Genomic DNA, 18,296 nt, shown 5'->3' on the forward strand with positions numbered 1-18,296 from the left:
TGTTGTTCATTCTGAATCTTCTTAATCTGGATGGATTGACTGAAAAAAAAACACTTTTTTGGACAATCTAAACAAGCTGTACATTTTAAATTTGTATGCACTCTGTCTGGATCACTGAGGGGGTGTGATGGCGTAAATACTGGAATGTTAATCCAGAGACCCAGGTAATGTTCTCAGCATCCAGGTTCGAATCACACACGGCATGTGGTGGAATTTGAATTTAATAAAATAAATCTGGGATTTAAGTGTCTAATGATGACCAGGAAAACATTGTCGATGGTCAGAAAAACTCATCTAGTTCTCTCCATTTATATATGACTGCAGATATACAGCCAGTGTGGTTGACTCTTAACTGCCCTCTGAGTAATTAGGGATGGGCAATAAATGTTGCAACGCCCTCATCCCTTGAATAAATATAAAAGAAAATACATTTACAGGGATACTAATGGCATCAGTTTGTATTTGTGCAGTTCAGAGTTCCTGCAGTGAGTGGGGAAAAGGGAAGTGGATATTTTGAGCAATTGTCAAAAATCACAGTTAACTGAATCCTGAAATTTCCCCCATTCCACCCTTTGCTGCATGCAGTCAGGCCTGCAGCAAAATCACTCATGGAACACCTGGTCTACCAAGTCACCACCAACAAGTGACAAGGACCGGGGAAAGCAGTTCCCACCCTGAAGAAAAGAAATATGCTTGTTACATTTGTCTGATGGTCATACCTTCGGGTCCTTTGGGAAGGGAAGAGTGCTGGGTCAGCTCGTTGAGCTTTGCACTAAAATGAGTTTAAAAAAAAGTTGTGCATTTTCTTTGTTGTTTTCCAAGATGTTATCTAATTTCAGATCTATTTGGTGACAAGTGTGTCATAGTGCATCATTTAGTTATAAGTTGTAAGTACCCATGGTACAAGCATAACTGATTTGCAAAATAGTGGAACCTGAATGATTTTGTTCGTCACAAAACCATTTCAGTTTCTGGGTGTTAATCTACCTGTGTGTAATAACTTTCACATCAAAGACACAACTGCACTAAAGATCACTGTGAATGTTGGAGACAGAATGAAACCTGGTTGCAGGCTGAACATAATCTGCTTATAAAGCAGTCTGAATCCCAGAGCTGTGATCCACTATTGAGTCATAATGCATTGCCCTATTATCTATTGCATTCTCCCCCATTGATTTTCTTTCCTCCTTTGGTTGGATCACCTTGAAGCTGAATTGAAAACCATTTGTTTTTACACAGCCACTGGACCCATTGAATTTGGCATCGAATACCAAATAAGGCAAAACCGGGCCCATTCTAGTGTGGGCTTAGACTAAACTGTTGATTGGATTGGCTTCTCTTGGTACTGAAATGTTTCTTTGAATCATTTCCATGCAAGTCTAGAGTACATTAAGCAAATTGCAGCCTGATTTTGTTTTCCCATCCGATCCACTTGTAAGGCGAGCATGGTTTGGTTATGAATGTGTTGGTATTTCACTCTGGTTTCCCTTCAGTTCCAGTGTTCATCAGCTCCAACTGAGCTTTATGTCATTTCAGGGAGAAGAAGCCCATTGGCTGGGACACGGACATGTCCTGGTTAACAGGAGAAGAACTACAGGTGGAGGTGCTGGAACATGTTCCACTGACCACGCATAACTTTGTGAGTATCTGGCAGAATTGGGCAAACACGTTGTGGAAATAGCAAGAGGTGAGCCTTTAGGGGAGTATTCCGCTCTGCCCTACCAGGCCTGTCCCAGTCGGCTGTGATGCAACGTCCTTTCTGATACAAGACACAGCAGTCTCCAGCTATAATGGTGCAAGGGCGATACTCTCAGTGTGCCACTGACCATACCCTTTGTTGGCAGAAAAAGACAATCTCTGGTGCTGATTGTATGCAATAGAGATTGGAATAGGATTGATTCCTCTTTTACTAATCAGAAGGGGATTGCAGGGATCGAGGGTGTGGTGCTGGAAAAGCACAGCAGGTCAGGCAGCATCTGAGGAGCAGGAAAATCAACATTTCGGGCATTAGCCCTTCATTAGGAATTCCTGATGAAGGGCTTATCCCGAAACGTTGATTCTTCTGCCCTTCGGATGCTGCCTGACCTGCTGTGCTTTACCAGCACCATACACTTGACTCTGATCTCCGGCATCTACAATCCTGACTTCCTCCTAGGGGATTGCAGGAGCCCCATTTTGTGCCATTTATGTTCCATTTATGGAAAATGTGACATAATTGGAGGTAAAGTGTTTGTTGCCTCCTTGTCAGCAGGGAGCTGTGGGAATACCAGGCAAATGATCAATCCTTTGCTCGCAGGCTCTTGTGTACGAGCAGCAGACGCAACTAATGGGTTCCTTTTTTTTCAAGAAGGAGCAAAGCTGTAACCTGCAGGTGCTAGAGTCTTCACTGTTCTTCAGAGCTAAGCTGAACTTAGTCCTGGCCCTCCTCTTCATAAGTTAAAGTATTGTGCTCTTCCACTGGCTCCAGAAAGTTAATTAAACCTCTGACCAATACTGAGCTGGACAATATTAATTAAGGATTTGTTTCCTGAACATAAGAAAACTGATAGAAACTCCATTAGTCACAGGCTGACACCCGAAAATGGCCCATTTACTCCCGCTCTGTTTTCTGTCTCAAATGTACGAGTAAAATTCCCCCAAATGCCATACACTATAATTTTGTTTACTAACCTATTCTATAAGACTTTACCAAAAAGCTTTCTTGAAAATCTTAATGCACAACATTCATTGCTCCTTCTCATGTATTCTTGACAACACCCAACAGTATTGTTAAACATGATTTCTCTTTCATAAATCCATGTTGACTTTCCTTAGAAAATCCATTTTTTTTTCCCAAAGAGTCCTTTTAATTCTTTTAGATTCTCGAATTGGAAAGAGTACAAAGAAGGTTTACCAGACTGACACCTGGAATGATCGATTTGGGTGTAGAGTGTGTTTGTATGGTATAGAAAATTGAGTAGAAATGACAGTGACTGGCTTGTAAATTTTTAAAGAAATGATTAAGTTGTTCATTAACATATCTCACCCATCCTCAAATCAATGACATTTATTATTCTTTTGACTCTTCTAGTCCCCTGCTTGTTATCACAGTTGTCCATGTGAGAATGTACATAATAAGTGCTGGATTTTTTTTTAGATTAGATTACTTACAGTGTGGAAACAGGCCCTTCGGCCCAACAAGTCCACACCGACCCGCCACCCACCCATTCCCCTACCTTTACCCCTTTACCTAACACTACGGGCAATTTAGCATGGCCAATTCACCCAACCTATACATCATTTGGAGAGCTTAGCCTATCCCGCTGCCCACAGTCAAACCCCCAATATGGCTCAGTGGGAAGTTGAGTAGTGTTTTTGTCTTTCTATCTCCGTATTTAGATGGTGCTGAGGCTGATCCCTTCCAGCTGCTCAGGCTGAAGTGAGCTAGTACCCTTTAGATCCAAAGTGGATTCCCTTCAGTGAGAAGGAGCAGAAAAATTAATGAGAATGATGCCAGGGATGAGTGGATTCACTTACTGTGGTCAAATTGGAAAAGCTAGGGCATTTTTATTCAAAAAAGCAAGTGTTGACAGGACATTAGATAAAGTGGTTCAAAATCACAAGTAGGAGGGGAGAAGCTGCTCCGAGTGGCTGGAAAGTGTTGATGTTTCACAATGCTCTGGGGCTCTGTGCAGGGACTTGCCTCTCCTTGAATTTCAATGGATGTTAGTGTTTATTTGTTTTAATCTTTTAACATTGGGCTGACAAAGTACCATTCAAGATTAGAGTGTTGCTGGAAAAGCACAGCAGGTCAGGCAGCATCCAAGGAGCAGGAAAAATCGACGTTTCGGGCCAAAACCGCCTAAAGTTACCATTCACACTAGCTCCATTGATGTTGTCAACCAGTCTGTTAATCACAGTGGCACCAGTACATTATAGGGTAACCTGTATTGAAGCCAGCATCATAATGTGAAGCTCTAGTGAGAACTTAAGAAGTAGGAGCGCAAAACATCCATTCAGCCCCTCGAGCATGCTCCACCATTCAATAGGATCATTTGTGATCCGAAATTCCTCTTTCCTGCCCTTTCCCTGTAACCCTTCATTCCCCCGCGGATCAAGAATCTATCTCAGCCTTGAGACTGTTTGCCACAGAGAGCTGTGGGGGTAGAGTTCCCAAGATTCTCAACCCTCTGAGAATCTGAGAGGATTAAGTTAGCGCCCCTTAATTCTGACACTATGCCCTTTGGTCCTCGGCTCTCCCATGAGGGGAAACATCCTCTCAGCATTTGCCCTGTCAAACCTCTTAAGAATCCTATATGTTTCAATGAGATCACCTTTCATTCTTCTGAATGCCAGTGAGTAGAGCCCCAATCTTTGCTCATAAGACAATTCCTCCAAACCAGGGATCAGCTTAGTGAACTCTCTCCGAACTGCCTCCAATGAAGAAATATATTTCTTTAAATAAGGGACCAACACTGCTCACAGTACTCCAGAGGTAGCCTCTCCAGCACATTGTTAAACATGATTCCTCTTTCATAAATCCACATTGACTCTTTAATTGGAATGAGTGGCTTGCCTTATGAGAAAAGGGTTAGGCAGGCTAGGCTGGAATTCAGAAGAGTAAGAAGCATATGAAATCCTGAGGAACCTTAACGGGTTAAATATACAGAGGATATACGCTGATGAGAGAATGTTAAATGTTTAAAAACCAAGGATTGCCCATTTCTGACAAATTAGGTGGATTTATTTTACTCTGGTGATGGTGAGGATCTTTGAAATGCTTCCTGAAAAGAAGGTGGAAGCTGATTATGTGAATATTTTTTAGGCAGAGGCAGATAGGCCCTTGTTAGTTGTGGGATCACAGCTATACATTAATGATCTGGACAAAGGAACTGAAGGTGTTGTTGCAAAGTTTGCAGATAACATGAAGATAAATGGAGGGACAGGTGGTGTTGAGGAAGGAGGGAGGCTGCAGAAGGACTTGGACAGGCTGGAGAGTGGGCAAAGCAGTGGCAGATGGAATTCTAAGTGTGGAAAAACTTCAGCAATCTGAAGCACAAAGAGACTTGGAAGTTCTAGTTCAAGATTCTGTTAAGGTTGACATGTAAGTTCAGTTGGTAACTGGGAACAGAAATGGAATTTTAGCATTCTTTGCAAGGGGGTTAGAAGACATGAGCAGAGATGTACACTGAGTCTGTATAAGGCTCTAGTCACACTGCGTTTGTATTATTTTGAGCAGTTTGAGCCCCATATCTAAAGCTGCATGTGCTGGTGTTGGATCTCATTGAAACTTACAGAATCCTGAGAGGCCTGGAGAGTGTGGATATGAAGCACTAGTAGGGGAGACGAGAACCCAAGGGCACAGCCTCCAATTGAATCTCTTTGTCTTCCTTAACAGGGTTTTAAAATGCTTCCAATCCTCAGCTTTACCATTTTTATGGCCACTCTGTATGCCTTTCTCTATCATCTATTACAATCATCATTTTCTTTTGTTATCCACAACAATTAATAACATTAGGAATAGGGAACATGCGAAGACTATTTGACTGTTTAAGTCTGCTCTACCGTTCAATAAAATCATAGCTAAAGTGATTGTAGCTTTGATTCCACTTTCCTGCCTGCCTCATGTAACCCTCGACTCCCTGGTAGATCAAAGATCTGCAAATGCTGTCTTGAATATACTCAGTGGCCCAGCCATCCACATTCTCAGAGGTCTTTAATAAACTTGTAATGAATTTCCAAAGGTTATGAACCCTTCAAGGGAAAGAATTTCTCCTCATCTGTACAGGACATTGGTTAGGCCACTTTTGGAATACTGCATTCGATTCTAGTCTCCCTGCTGTAGGAGGGATGTTGTGAAACTTGGAAGAATTCAGAAAAGATATAGTTTCCTGCTCTCTGTCTCCCTCCTTTCTTGAATAAAGGTATCATATTTAAAAATTTACTATAATTACTTCAAATTCCTTCCATTGGCATAACCTCTCACGCCATTCCCAGGTACTACATCTAGCTCAAAATGTTCTGTTTAGCAACTTTAGAAGGAAGGAAATAATAATTCAGTCTTTGCTGATCTACGTGGTCTCCAAAATGCTTCTAAATTAAACATCTCAGGTTCAAAAACGTCCATGGACTCATAATTTCTTGTCTGCTCAACCACCCCTAGATTTCTTGTGAGAACTATTCTAACTTTGGCCTCTTGTTGATCTCCAATTCTAATCCCCCCCAATATTGTCGGCTGGCCCTAGAATTCCCTCCTTAAACCCATCTCTCTGCCTCTTCTCTGTGAGATGCTCCTTTCAAGCCCTCTGACTGGGCATATTGTGACCTGACCCAATGATTCCTTGTTTAGCTTTGCATCAACATTTGGCTGATTACACTGCACCTCATCCAACATTGAGGCACGACAAAGACAGAAATGTCTGCAGTCAAAGCCCTCTTCATCAGAATCCAGTTCCGATAGAATGGGAATGTATGTTCAACTGAATAAAATTTCTAATGGATCATGCATCCACAAGGTAAATGTGGCCACTGTCAATGAGGTAAGCCAAAATTAATGCTTTCCTTTATTGGTCAGAGCGTTAAGTATAGGAGTTGGGAGGTCATATTGTGGCTGTAGAGAACATTGGTTAGGCCACTTTTGGAATATTGTTTGCAATTCTGGTCTCCCTCCTATAGGAAGGATGTTGTGAAACTTGAAAGGGTTCAGAAAAGATTTACAAGGATGTTGCCAGGGTTGGAGGTTTTGAGCTATAAGGAGAGGCTGAACAGCCTGGGGCTGTCTTCCCTGGAGTGTCGGAGGCTGAGGGGTGATCTTATAAAGGTTTATAAAATCATGACTGGCATAGGTAGGATAAACAGGCAAGGTCTTTTCACTGGGGTGGGGGAGTCCAGAACTAGAGGGCATAGGTTTAGGGTGAGAGGGGAAAGATTTAAAAGGGACCTAAGGGGCAACCTTTTCACGCAGAGGGTGGTGTGTGTATGGAATGAGCTACCAGAGGAAGAGGTGGAGGCTGGTACCATTATAACATTTGAAAGGCATCTGAATGAGTATATGGGCCAAGTGGTGGCAAATGGGACTAGATTAATTTAGGATATGTGGTTGCCATGGACAAGTTGGACAAAAGGATCTGGTTCTGTGCTGTACATCTCTAAGACTCTATGACTCTTAAGTACTCCTTTAGGCTAACCTCATGTATTATTTGACTGAGTCCTGCATCGAGGAGCCCAAGCAAAAGTTACGTCAGTGGGAATCTGGGAGAAAACATTCTGCTGGTTGGAGTCACACCTAACACATGGGAAGATGGTTGTGATTGTTGGGGGTCAGTCATCTCAGCTTCAGGACTTCTCCGCAGGAGTTTCTCTGGATAGTGTCCTAGCCCGAACCATCTTCAGCTACTTTAACAATGACCTTCCCTCCATCGTAAGGGCAGCAATGGGAATGTTTGATGATGGTCACACAGTGTTCAACTGTGCTTGTAACTCTTCACACACTGAAACAGCCCATGCCTATATACAGAACGTTGTGGACTTGTGTTCAGGCTTGGACTGATAAGTGGCAGGTAACTTCCATGCCACACAAGTGACAGGTGACTGTTTCCAACAAGTGAGAGCTTCACCATTGTCCCTTGACATTAAGTAATATTGTCATTGATAAATCCTTCACTATCAACAGCCTTGGCATTTGCAAGGTTTGTGAAGGTTTGTAGCTCAGGTTGAGGTTTAGGGTGTAGGTTTGCTCGCTGAGCTGTAGGTTTGATATCCAGACGTTTCATTACCTGGCTAGGTAACATCATCAGTGGTGACCTCCCAGTGAAGCGAAGCTGTTGTCTCCTGCTTTCTATTTATATGTTTGTCCTGGTTGGGGTTCCTGGGTTTGTGGTGATGTCACTTCCTGTTCGTTTTCTGAGGGGTTGATAGATGGTATCTAGATCTATGTGTTTGTTTATGGCGTTGTGGTTGGAGTGTCAGGCCTCTAGAACTTCTCTGGCATGTCTTTGCTTAGCCTCCCCCAGGATAGATGTGTTGTCCCAGTCGAAATGGAGGTTTTTTTCATCTGTGTGTAGGGCTACGAGGGAGAGAGGGTCGTGTCTTTTTGTGGCTAGCTGGTGTTCATGTATCCTGGTGGCTAACTTTCTTCCTGTTTGTCCTACGTAGTGTTTGTGGCAGTCCTTGCATAGAATTTTGTAGATGATGTTGGTTTTGTCCATGGGTTGTACTGGGTCTTTTAAGTTTGTTAGTTTTTGTATGAGAATGTTGGTGGGTTTGTGTGCTACTAGGATTCCGAGGGGTCTTAGTAGTTTGGCTGTCATTTCTGAAACCTCTTTGATGTATGGTAAGGTGGTTAGGGTTTCTGGCTGTGTTTGGTCTGCTTGTCGTGGTTTGTTCCTGAGGAATCTGTGGACTGTATTTTTTGAGTATCCGTTCTTCTTGAATACGTTGTATAGGTGATTCTCCTCTGTTTTCTGAAGTTTGTCTGTGCTGCAGCGTGTGGTGGCTCGTTGGAATAGTGTTCTGATACAGCTTCATGTGTGTATGTTGGGATAGTTGCTGGTGTAGTTAAGTATTTGGTCAGTGTTTGTCGGTTTTCTGTATACGCAGGTTTGTAGTTCTCCGTTGTCCTTTCTTTCAACTGTCTACAAAATTCCATGCAAGGACTGCCACAAACACTATGTAGGACAAACGGGAAGGAAGTTAGCCACCAGGATACATGAACACCAGCTAGCCACAAAAAGACACGACCCTCTCTCCCTCGTAGCCCTACACACAGATGAAAAAAACGACCATTTCGACTGGGACAACACATCTATCCTGGGACAGGCTAAGCAAAGACATGCCAGAGAATTCCTAGAGGCCTGGCACTCCAACCACAACGCCATAAACAAATACATAGATCTAGATGCCATCTATCAACCCCTCAGAAAACGAACAGGAAATGACATCACCACAAACCCCAGGAACCCCATCCAGGACAAACATATAAATAGAAAGCAGGAGACAACAGCTTCGCTTCACTTGGAGGTCGCCACTGATGATGTTACCTAGCCAGGTAATGAAACGTCTGGATACCAAACCTACAGCTCAGCGAGCAAACCTACACCCTAATCCTTGACATTATCGTTGAGCAGAAACTGAACTGAACCAACTGTATTAATACTTGGGTACAAATGTAGGTCAGAGTCTGCGAATTCTGGGGAAGTAATTCACCTCTTGACTGCTCAGAGCCTGTACAGGTCACATGTCCTTGTTAAACTAGAAAAGGGAGTAAGCAGAGAAGGGTAGCTCTAGAGAGCCTGTATGTCACCTTTTGAACATGTCTCTGTACATTATCCCTCCCAACAGAAGAATTAGTATTTCATTTCAATTCAGTTATCTGGTATTCCCAATATAAAACTGATCTCGACACTGACCCTGGTGATGTCTTGGTTGGATTTAAGCATAACTTTAATTGCTTTCCCTTTCAGGTTCGAAAGACGTTTTTCACTCTGGCGTTCTGCGATTTTTGCCGTAAGCTTCTGTTCCAGGGTTTTCGTTGTCAGACGTGTGGATACAAGTTCCACCAACGTTGTAGCACTGAGGTCCCCCTCATGTGTGTCAACATCGACCAGCTAGAGTAAGTGCATTTGCATTGTAAAGGAGGCAGCTGGCATCATTGTTTGGGAAAGGAATGACTGTCAGATGGTATTGAGTGACATCTTTATGCTTTAGAGTTGACTTTGGTTAACCCTTTATGATTGGGGAGGTTCAAGCATAGGTTATCAAGAGCAATCAATACCTTTTATCTGATGGGCTTCAGAGATTGAGAGGATGGCTTAGTGGTTCTGGTCTTTAACGAATTTATAGGTAACTGAGATGAGGTGAGTATATTGTGTGTGAGTTTGCTGAAAATATCAAGTTATGTGGAAAAACAAGTCTTGATGCAAAGAAACTGAATGTGGATCTGGGTAACTTAGGTAACTGGGAAAAATGCAAAAAGCAGAATCTCTTCTAAATGGTAAGAAACTGAGAATAGTGCTATTTGGAAAGATCTGCATGTACTTGTGCATGAATCGTGAAGTTAACTGGCAATGCAGAAATACAATTAGAACAAAGAACATAGAAGAATACAGCGCAGTACAGGCCCTTTGGCCCTCGATGTTGCGCCGATCCAAGCCCACCTAACCTACACTAGCCCACTATCCTCCATATGCCTATCCAATGCACGTTTAAATGCCCACAATTGATATATTAGCATTTATTGCCAGGATTTAGAGTATAAGAGTAAGCTTGAGGAGACTGGGCCTATAATTCTAGGCTTTTGAAGAATGAGATGATTCATTAAACAAAATAAAATTCTTAAGGGTGAGGATACCATGGTAGATACTAGGAGGATGGTTCCCTGGCTGGGGAATTGAGAACTGATGGTCACAGTCTCACTGAAGGATTTGGCCTTTAGTGTAGAGGTGAGGAGAGGTTTTTTTTCATTCAAAGGGTTTTAAACCAGAAATTCTCAAGGAGTTGAGTGAAATGGGTATTACTCTGGTGAAAGTGAACCATGATCTTTTTGAATGACAGCAGGCTTGGGGGTGAGATGGCAGCAAATGGTCTACCCAACTCCTTTCTCTATATATCTAAGTTCAGATTGTCCCAACAGGATATGTTGTGAACTTGATTTCAATAAATTTGGTCTTTTGTGGCTGGTATCAAAAAAGGGGCACGAGAAAGATTGTTGTCGGAACACAAATAGTTCATTCAAGTCTTTCAGTGAAGTGGGACTACATTCCATCCAGTCTGGGCCTGCATCTGTCCCTCCTAATAAGGATGAGGACCAGCAATCCTCATTGCCATTGTAAGACAACTAGGGGTGGACACTGCAACCCTGTCACTATAGCAATGAAGTCTCTCAAACAAATGTGATCTGAGGTATGCATTTTTAAAACTCCAGTTTCATGGACAAATGTAAGTTTATCATGCACCTATCTTATTCATAATCTTTTAAGATTATGCTTTTCTTTCTGTGTATTGTTTGTCACCAGTCTTAATTAGCAGGGCCGATTACTCTTTAAAGTTGCTGCTTAAATGCAAATTGTTATTGGAACCACATGATGGGAAAAGCCATTGAAGGTAGTATGGAGTTCATGCAAAATGCGTTTCATAGCTCATGTTTCTCTGATGGCAAATCACATTGCTCTCGCCTCAAATGGCTAAGCTGAAAATGCTTAGAGCTTACCCCAGATCATATACAGTTCGCTCCAGATGCTAGGGGTGGCACGGTGGCTCAGTAGTTAGCACTGATGCCTCACAGTGCCGGGGACCTGGGTTCGATTCCCACATTGGGCAACTGTCTGTGTGGAGTTTGCATATTCTCCCTGTGTCTGCGTGGGTTTCCTCCGGGTGCTCCGGTTTCCTCCCACAATCCAAACGTGTGCAGGTTAGGTGAATTGGCTGAGCTTAATTGCCCATGGTGTTAGGTTCGTTAGTCAGGGGTAAATATAGGGTAGGAGAATGGGTCTGGGGGAGTTAATCTTCGGAGGGGCGATGTGGACTAGCTGGGCCGAAGGGCCTGTTTCCATACTGGAGGGGATCTAATCTAATTCACCATGGCGATTCTGCACTGTTTTCTCCATTGTCCAAATGAGCGTGGAATTTAATAAAAGCAAAAAAAAAAGTTTAAAAGTTCACATTCATTTCACATTGCTGTGGTCTAGAAGGCATGCCCTTGTTGTGCCACACTTAGATGTCCAGTCATGGCTCAGTGGAGTTTAGAGTCAGAAGGCTGCCAGTTTAAACCCTACTCCAGTGGTTTGAGCACACAATCTTGGCAGATGCAAAATGTTTTTCGCTGCTGTTTGATGCAGGGCGATAGAGCTCACAATTCATTCCCTAAAACAGGTTGTCTTGTTTTCAACTCACTGCTGTTTGTAGGAGCTTGTTTTGTGCAAATTGGCTGGTGAATATCCTTAACATCAAACAGTGACAAAGCCTAAAAAGTGCTTCATTGGCTCTTTGGGATGTCCTGAGGGACTAAATGAATACAAGCTTTGCATTTTGTTGTTTTTTAGTTACTTGTGCGCTAGTGTGCACTGAATTTGATAATCTGGCAAAATGAAATTGATGCAATAATCTTTTCTTCTCATCCCCCCCTCCCATTTCTCCTGGCTGCTTTTGTTATCCGTTTTCATCTAGTCTGCTCATTCTTTCCCGAATCTATGAAAACCATCCCATTACACAAGACGATGTATCATCTGGAACAACGCCACCGGGTTTGGGGATGTATCCTTCAGTTCCACCGTCCGATTCCACAGGGTAAGTCGTTTACAGGAGTTCCTCTCTATCTCTCTCACACTCAATCCTCCAACTGCCCTGTGATCCATTTCTCCAATGGTTGTAGATCTTCAGGTTCGTCTTGGTCCTGTTCCATCAGTTATGAGTATCAGCAATTGTCCAATTCAATGGGATATTGGTCATTGACACTTGAGTACCATTTGCTGTACTTGACCAAGTATAACAGGGTCTGAGACTGAGAATGTCATCACTCTCGCCACTGCTCCTCACTTCTGTCCCTTGTTCTCCTCTTCTGGAGACATGTTCCAATTGCACCCTGGTCGCTGGTGGAATTTGAATTCAATAAATAAGCCTGGAATTCAAAGTTGGACTAATGGTGACTGTGTAAGCATCATCAGTTGTTGTAAAATCCCATCAGGTTCATTCGTCCATTTAGGTGAAGGAAATCTGCTGTCCTTCCCTTGTCTGGCTCATCTGTGACTCTAGATCCACAGCACTTTTAACTTCCCTCGGAAATGGCCAAGCAAGTTCCTCAGGAAATTTATGGATTGACAGCAAATGGGAAAATGCAGGTGCAGTGTTAATATCACTGGACCCAGCTTTGATGCAGAGTTATCTAGACTTAAAACGTTAGCTTGCTTTCTCTCCATGGATGCTGCCTGACCTGCAGTGATCTCCAGGATTTTTTGTTTTCAGTACAGGTTCCAGCATTTGCAGTATTTTGATCCTAACAATGAAAGGTAGTTAGTCTAACCAGCAACATTCACATCCTATAAATGAATATAAATAATGAAGGGGAGGTGAAGGATGAGATGGGGCATGAGATTGGGAGGCACCGCGGGTGAGGGGAGATTTGAGGGTACAAAGTACTAATGAGAATGGACAGGGGAATAGGAGCGGGGAATGAAGAGTGAGGTGAGGAAGAACAAGGTGTGGAGCTTGGATGAGAATGAACCCAAGGGATTGGTTAGTGGAGGCCAGGGAAAGCAAGTATTGTCTGAGTGGCAGCGAGGCATAGACATTGACTAGAAAATAAAGCAGGAGGAAACAGAAGAGGAGGAAGAAAGTCTGAGAGCAGAAAACAGAGGCAGAAGCAGGAATGGAGAGCGTGAGTGACTGAAATGGAGTTAGCTGAAAGAATCTGAATTGGAGGGAAGAATCGGACAGGTGTTAAACTCCGTGTCATCCAAGGAATGCACATTATTCTGGAGTGGTATTTTCCATATATTGCAATGTTATATTGCCAATAGTGCCCAGGGATGTGCAGGCTAGGTGGGTTAGCCATGGGCAATACAGGGTTATAGGGAGGTAGGTCTGGGTGCGATGCTATTCGAAGGGAAAGTGTGGACTCGGTGGGCTGAATGGCTTGCTTCCACACTGTCGGGATTCTATGAACTAGCCAGGAGAAGGATAGTGTTAGACTTCAAGAGGACACTTACAGGACAGTGGAATGGGTGGACAAGTGTCAGATAAAATTCAAAGCTGGAAAGTGTGCAGAGATTCATTTTAATATGAAGAAGGAAGAGAGGCGATTTAAAATAGCTTTTAAAAGAGGCTGTGTTAACTGACCTGTGATTTTATGCGCACATGTCTCTGAAGGTAGTACAGCAGATTAACAATGTGGCTGAATAGGCATGTGGGATCCTGGGCTTTACAAACTAAGGTATAAAATATAAAAGGAAGTTAGGCTGAACGTTGAAGTATTCCTTGTAACTGTGGGCATTGCACTTTATGACAGAAGTGAAGGATTTAGAGAGGGTGCAGAAAAGAAGGCTGATTAGGGTTCCAAAGGCAATAGAGTTCACTTACAATATGAGAGTAAGGAAGTTGGGTTGTTCTCCATTGGAGATGAGAGGGTGGATAGACAATTTCATAAAGGTGGCCTAAATCATAACGGGGCTAGATACTAGCAAGAAACTATTTCATTGGTCAGGAGCAAGAGGAATTAGTGATTGGGAATAGAAGCAGTGAGGATGTAAAAAGATTTTTCTTTACACTAGGTAGTTAGGGTCTACCTGAGAATGTGATGGAGACCATTTCAATCTTCAGTTTCCAAAGGGTGAGAATCTGAATGGAAAAACAGTTCAGGTGTAAGAGGAGAGTGGAGGGGAGTGGGACCACCTGAGTTGTTCTTACAGAGGGGCAGCACAAACCCAGTGGGCAGAGAGCTCTCATGTGTTAGAACCTATTTGCAATGCTGTGAATTATGCAGTGGGTGGTTGTAAGAAGTGACCCACGCCCCCAACACACACTCTAACACACACACCACATACCCCCAAACAGCTTCACTCTCTCTTTCACTCTCGTCTGTCTGTTACTCACTCACTCACTCACTCTAATCTACACTTAGAACTGGGGCCATGATTTCCTGGCGAAGAGGTTTCTCAGGGACTGTGGAAATGCCAGGATGATTGATAAATCAGTCATCCCGTTGCTGTACAACATAGGCTGAAGATTATTTTCTGGTCTCAACTTGTTAGACGGTGAAATCTGTGGGGCTGGAAAAGCACAGCGGATCAGGCAGCATCTGAGGAGCAGGAGAGTCAACATTTCGGGCATAAGAAGGGCTTATGCTCAATGTCAATTCTCCTGCTCCTCAGATGCTGCCTGACCTGCTGTGCTTTTCCAGCACCACACTCACAACTCTGATCTCCAGCATCTGCAGCCCCCACTTTCTCCTCGAAGCTGAAATCTGTCTCCTCAGCCCCAGTGCTGTGAAGGAAATCTCAGTCAGCGCTCAGTCTTGACCTCCTTCCCCTCCTCCCCCCCCCCACCCAGCCCCAGTCAAATGACCTGGTGGTACTTGCTGTCCATAGATTTCCTAAAGGCCATGTCACAGGCTGAATCAGAACAGTAGGTCTGGAGAAAGTTGCAAATTCTCACTGCTGTTAAACGGCGTTTTATATTGGCAGGTCCCTATCTCACACCACTGCCTCCCCGACGAAATCGATTCCAATCCCACAGCCTTTCAGACCTGGTGAGGAAGACCAACGCAATCAGTTTGGGCAGCGAGACCGTTCATCCTCTGCGCCAAACGTACACCTCAACACCATTGAGCAGGTCAATATTGATGTAAGTATCCTCACACTTACCCGTGAGCGGAGATGGTGGTTTTGCAGTAATGTCACTGGACCGAGGTTACCACACTGAGGTTTCCAGTTCCAATTATACTGCAGCAGCTATACCAATTTAAATATAGTTGGAAGCTGGTGTCAGTTATGGCATTAAACCAGAAACGATTGTCATTAAAACCATCTGGTTCACCAATGTTCTTTAGGGACAGAAAATTGCCATTTTCCACTTGGTCTTGTCTACAAGTGACTCCAGACCAATACAGGTATCTTAATCACCCTCTGAAATGGCTGAGCAAACCAGTCCATTCAAGGGCATGAGGGATTGACAGCAAACTAGCCTTGCCAGAGATGTCCACAGTCCATGAAATAATTTTTTTTTTAAAAGTGTTTTTCGTTACTTGATACCACTCTTTCAAGATAAAGGGACAGTCATCTCTGGCTAATCACTTTATGGTGCTCTGATAATATGCTTTGGCTGTGGCTCAGATGCAGTAGTAACACCTCCTGCATCTGAGGTTCTGAACTTGAGAGACTTGATCCCCATCCTCTGAGCTCACACTCCAGGGCAGGGCTCTCTTGAGGATTCTGCCTTTCAGCTGATACACTAAGCTGAGGTTCTGTCTGACCTGTCAGACAGCAGAAGATCCCACAGCCTCTATTTGAATAGACGACGTAGTTTATCTCACTGCTGTCAATGAGTCCTGTCAATGTACAAGTTGAGTATCATATTTCCTTACAGCTGGGACTACTTTTCAAAATTAGCTTTCATTATCTGTTAAGCACTTTGGAAAGGTATTGTATAATTGAAAGCTTGCTCTCCTGAGTAGGTGAGCTCTAACAGTAGGTAAGGAAGTTGTAGTTGAGAAGATGCAGTGGTCATTTGTGGTAATCCTTTGAAGCTGTTTCACTCATTGTCCCCACCCAACATGCTCCCCTTTAGAAATCCTTCATGCATACTTTTTGGAAATCTTCTCTAAAGCCTCCTTGGGGCTTCTAGTAAACCTTACTTTTGTAACCCTCAGTAGCCTAATGATTCTCAAAAATGGACTGAGACATCTCCCCTTTTCTCATTGTTCCCTAGGGTCTGATCCGTGATCAGGGTCTACCACGCAATGACGGAGGTAAGAATGTGACATCTTGATTCCCTTTGAGTTTGTGGGTTTCTCGGGTGGAGATTTTAAGGAAACATGCCAAGATTTTGTTCAGTTGAATTCCATCTGAATTTACATTTTTACATCAATTGTACTCCCCAACGTAACACTGCCCAGGTTGTAGAGGGTTAAATATAGAGTAAGGACCCTTTCCTAAAAATGTTTGTCAGAGGACTTCTCTCAATTGTGCTGATGTGATTTTTCCATCCTATACCAGCCTTCTGTGTGCCCCTGAGTGGTGTGGCCAGTTTGGCACTGGATGGGGCTTCATGATGGCATGTTGTGTTCTGGGGTTAATGCCAGCCAGAGAACACCAGTGGGACCTATTCAAATGTTTTGCGACCATTAGGCAGTGGAGATTCTGATTACAATTTTACTTGGTTCTCCCACTGAAGACTGTGGTCCCTTATTACAGAGTGTAAAACTTTGTTCAAAAGCTGGAACTGAAATTAATCAGGCAATGACAATCCTTTTAGACCCTAAGTCAACAAAAGATGAGGTATTAATGTAGGTACAAAACCAGCAAGGCCTTCAAGAAGCCATTGCCTGACTCGTTATAGTGTCCTTTCACCTCCCTATAATAAAATTCAGCATATTGACACCTTTGCTATCCTTCTGTCTTTTATCTTTTTTTTAACGTTGGTAATTTTATCTCTGTGCTTCCTCTGCCCTTCCACCAGCAGAAGGTACTGACTCTCACTAGAAAGCAACTTGACCTCATCCTTCACCCCAAGTGTCGCTCTTATATGAGTCTCATTATGAATTTGTACCTATCTATTTCTGGGTTGGTAGACCGTTTGGTCACAAAGGCCATCAGGCCTGAGCCCAAACCTGCCTCATTTTCTTTAGAAATTTCACACCTGAGCAGGAATGCTTCACTAATGATGATAGCAGGAATCTTGGCCAACTTTGCCTAAATCCCTAAATTTGGGGGGGGGGGGGGGGGGGGGGGGGGGGGGTGGAGTGGCAAGGGCCATTTGCAATGCCTAGCTGTATTGAAATGATTTAACTCAGCAAGGACGCGAGAGCTGTTCCCTCAATAAACTGTTAGAGTTCATTTAGAAAGATGTCAAGTCTTTACTTCTGCCTTGAATTGCTGCCATTGTGAAAAAAAAAATTGTGCTCTGTTTTGTGATAGGAAGGTGGGGATCTGGTTGAAGTCATTAGGTCCTGGTAGTTTGGGGAATGCATTAGTGAGCTTGCATTAGTGAGCTTGGTGTGGTGTGTGTACAAATGAGGAGCCCATGTTGCTGCTAACTTATTTTGAACATTGACTGACCTCTGATTTCCCCCCCTATTTCTTTGAAGGTAGGATGCTCTGAATTTCCCCCCATGCCACATCCACTTCTTCACCCACCACCTCCCCCCCCCCCCCACCTCCCCCAGTCATTTATCAGTAAATTCCCTCCCAATACCAGTTTGGAAAGAAACAAATTGTAATGTTATCACAGGAGTTAGAGCATGAGAGTTGTTACCCTTGCCCATGACTTCACTGACATTTTGAGAACTCATTTTCAGAGCCTGAGTACCAGATGAAAGAAAGGATTTGAGAGGTGAACTTTGGTGGATAGCTAGTGACTTCCACATTTACACCAGATTCTGCCCACAGAATTAAAACCAGATCTTTTCACAGTTGTTCTGGGATGCCAGTGAGTTGCCCTTTTCCCATTGTGGGTTTCCTACTCACTTCAGCACATGCTGCTGATAGACTGGTTTCCTGTGGACATTTAAAGGAATTCGCTTTGGTACTTGTAATGACAGCGTTAGGTGACAATTGCAGAACCTGTGCTATTTCTGTCCCGGGTTGGGGGCCACGGGAGAAACTGAGTTG

General features: G+C 43.4%; 1 protein-coding gene across 1 annotated transcript in view; it reads left to right on the forward strand.

Moving 5' to 3' along the window:
* The window catches only part of braf (B-Raf proto-oncogene, serine/threonine kinase), a 122,926-nt gene that overhangs the window by 70,109 nt on the left and 34,521 nt on the right, over nucleotides 1-18,296 (forward strand). Inside the window, exons 4-8 of the mRNA XM_087996937.1 lie at nucleotides 1,537-1,639; nucleotides 9,441-9,589; nucleotides 12,142-12,261; nucleotides 15,153-15,312; nucleotides 16,396-16,435. Coding sequence (XP_087853063.1) covers nucleotides 1,537-1,639; nucleotides 9,441-9,589; nucleotides 12,142-12,261; nucleotides 15,153-15,312; nucleotides 16,396-16,435 — 572 coding nt within the window. The remainder of the gene's footprint in view (nucleotides 1-1,536; nucleotides 1,640-9,440; nucleotides 9,590-12,141; nucleotides 12,262-15,152; nucleotides 15,313-16,395; nucleotides 16,436-18,296) is intronic.

This window comes from Chiloscyllium plagiosum, unplaced genomic scaffold (assembly GCF_037043375.1).
Source record: "Chiloscyllium plagiosum isolate Xiang-an unplaced genomic scaffold, Cpla_swu_hap1 HiC_scaffold_19, whole genome shotgun sequence".
Classification (NCBI taxonomy): domain Eukaryota; kingdom Metazoa; phylum Chordata; class Chondrichthyes; order Orectolobiformes; family Hemiscylliidae; genus Chiloscyllium; species Chiloscyllium plagiosum.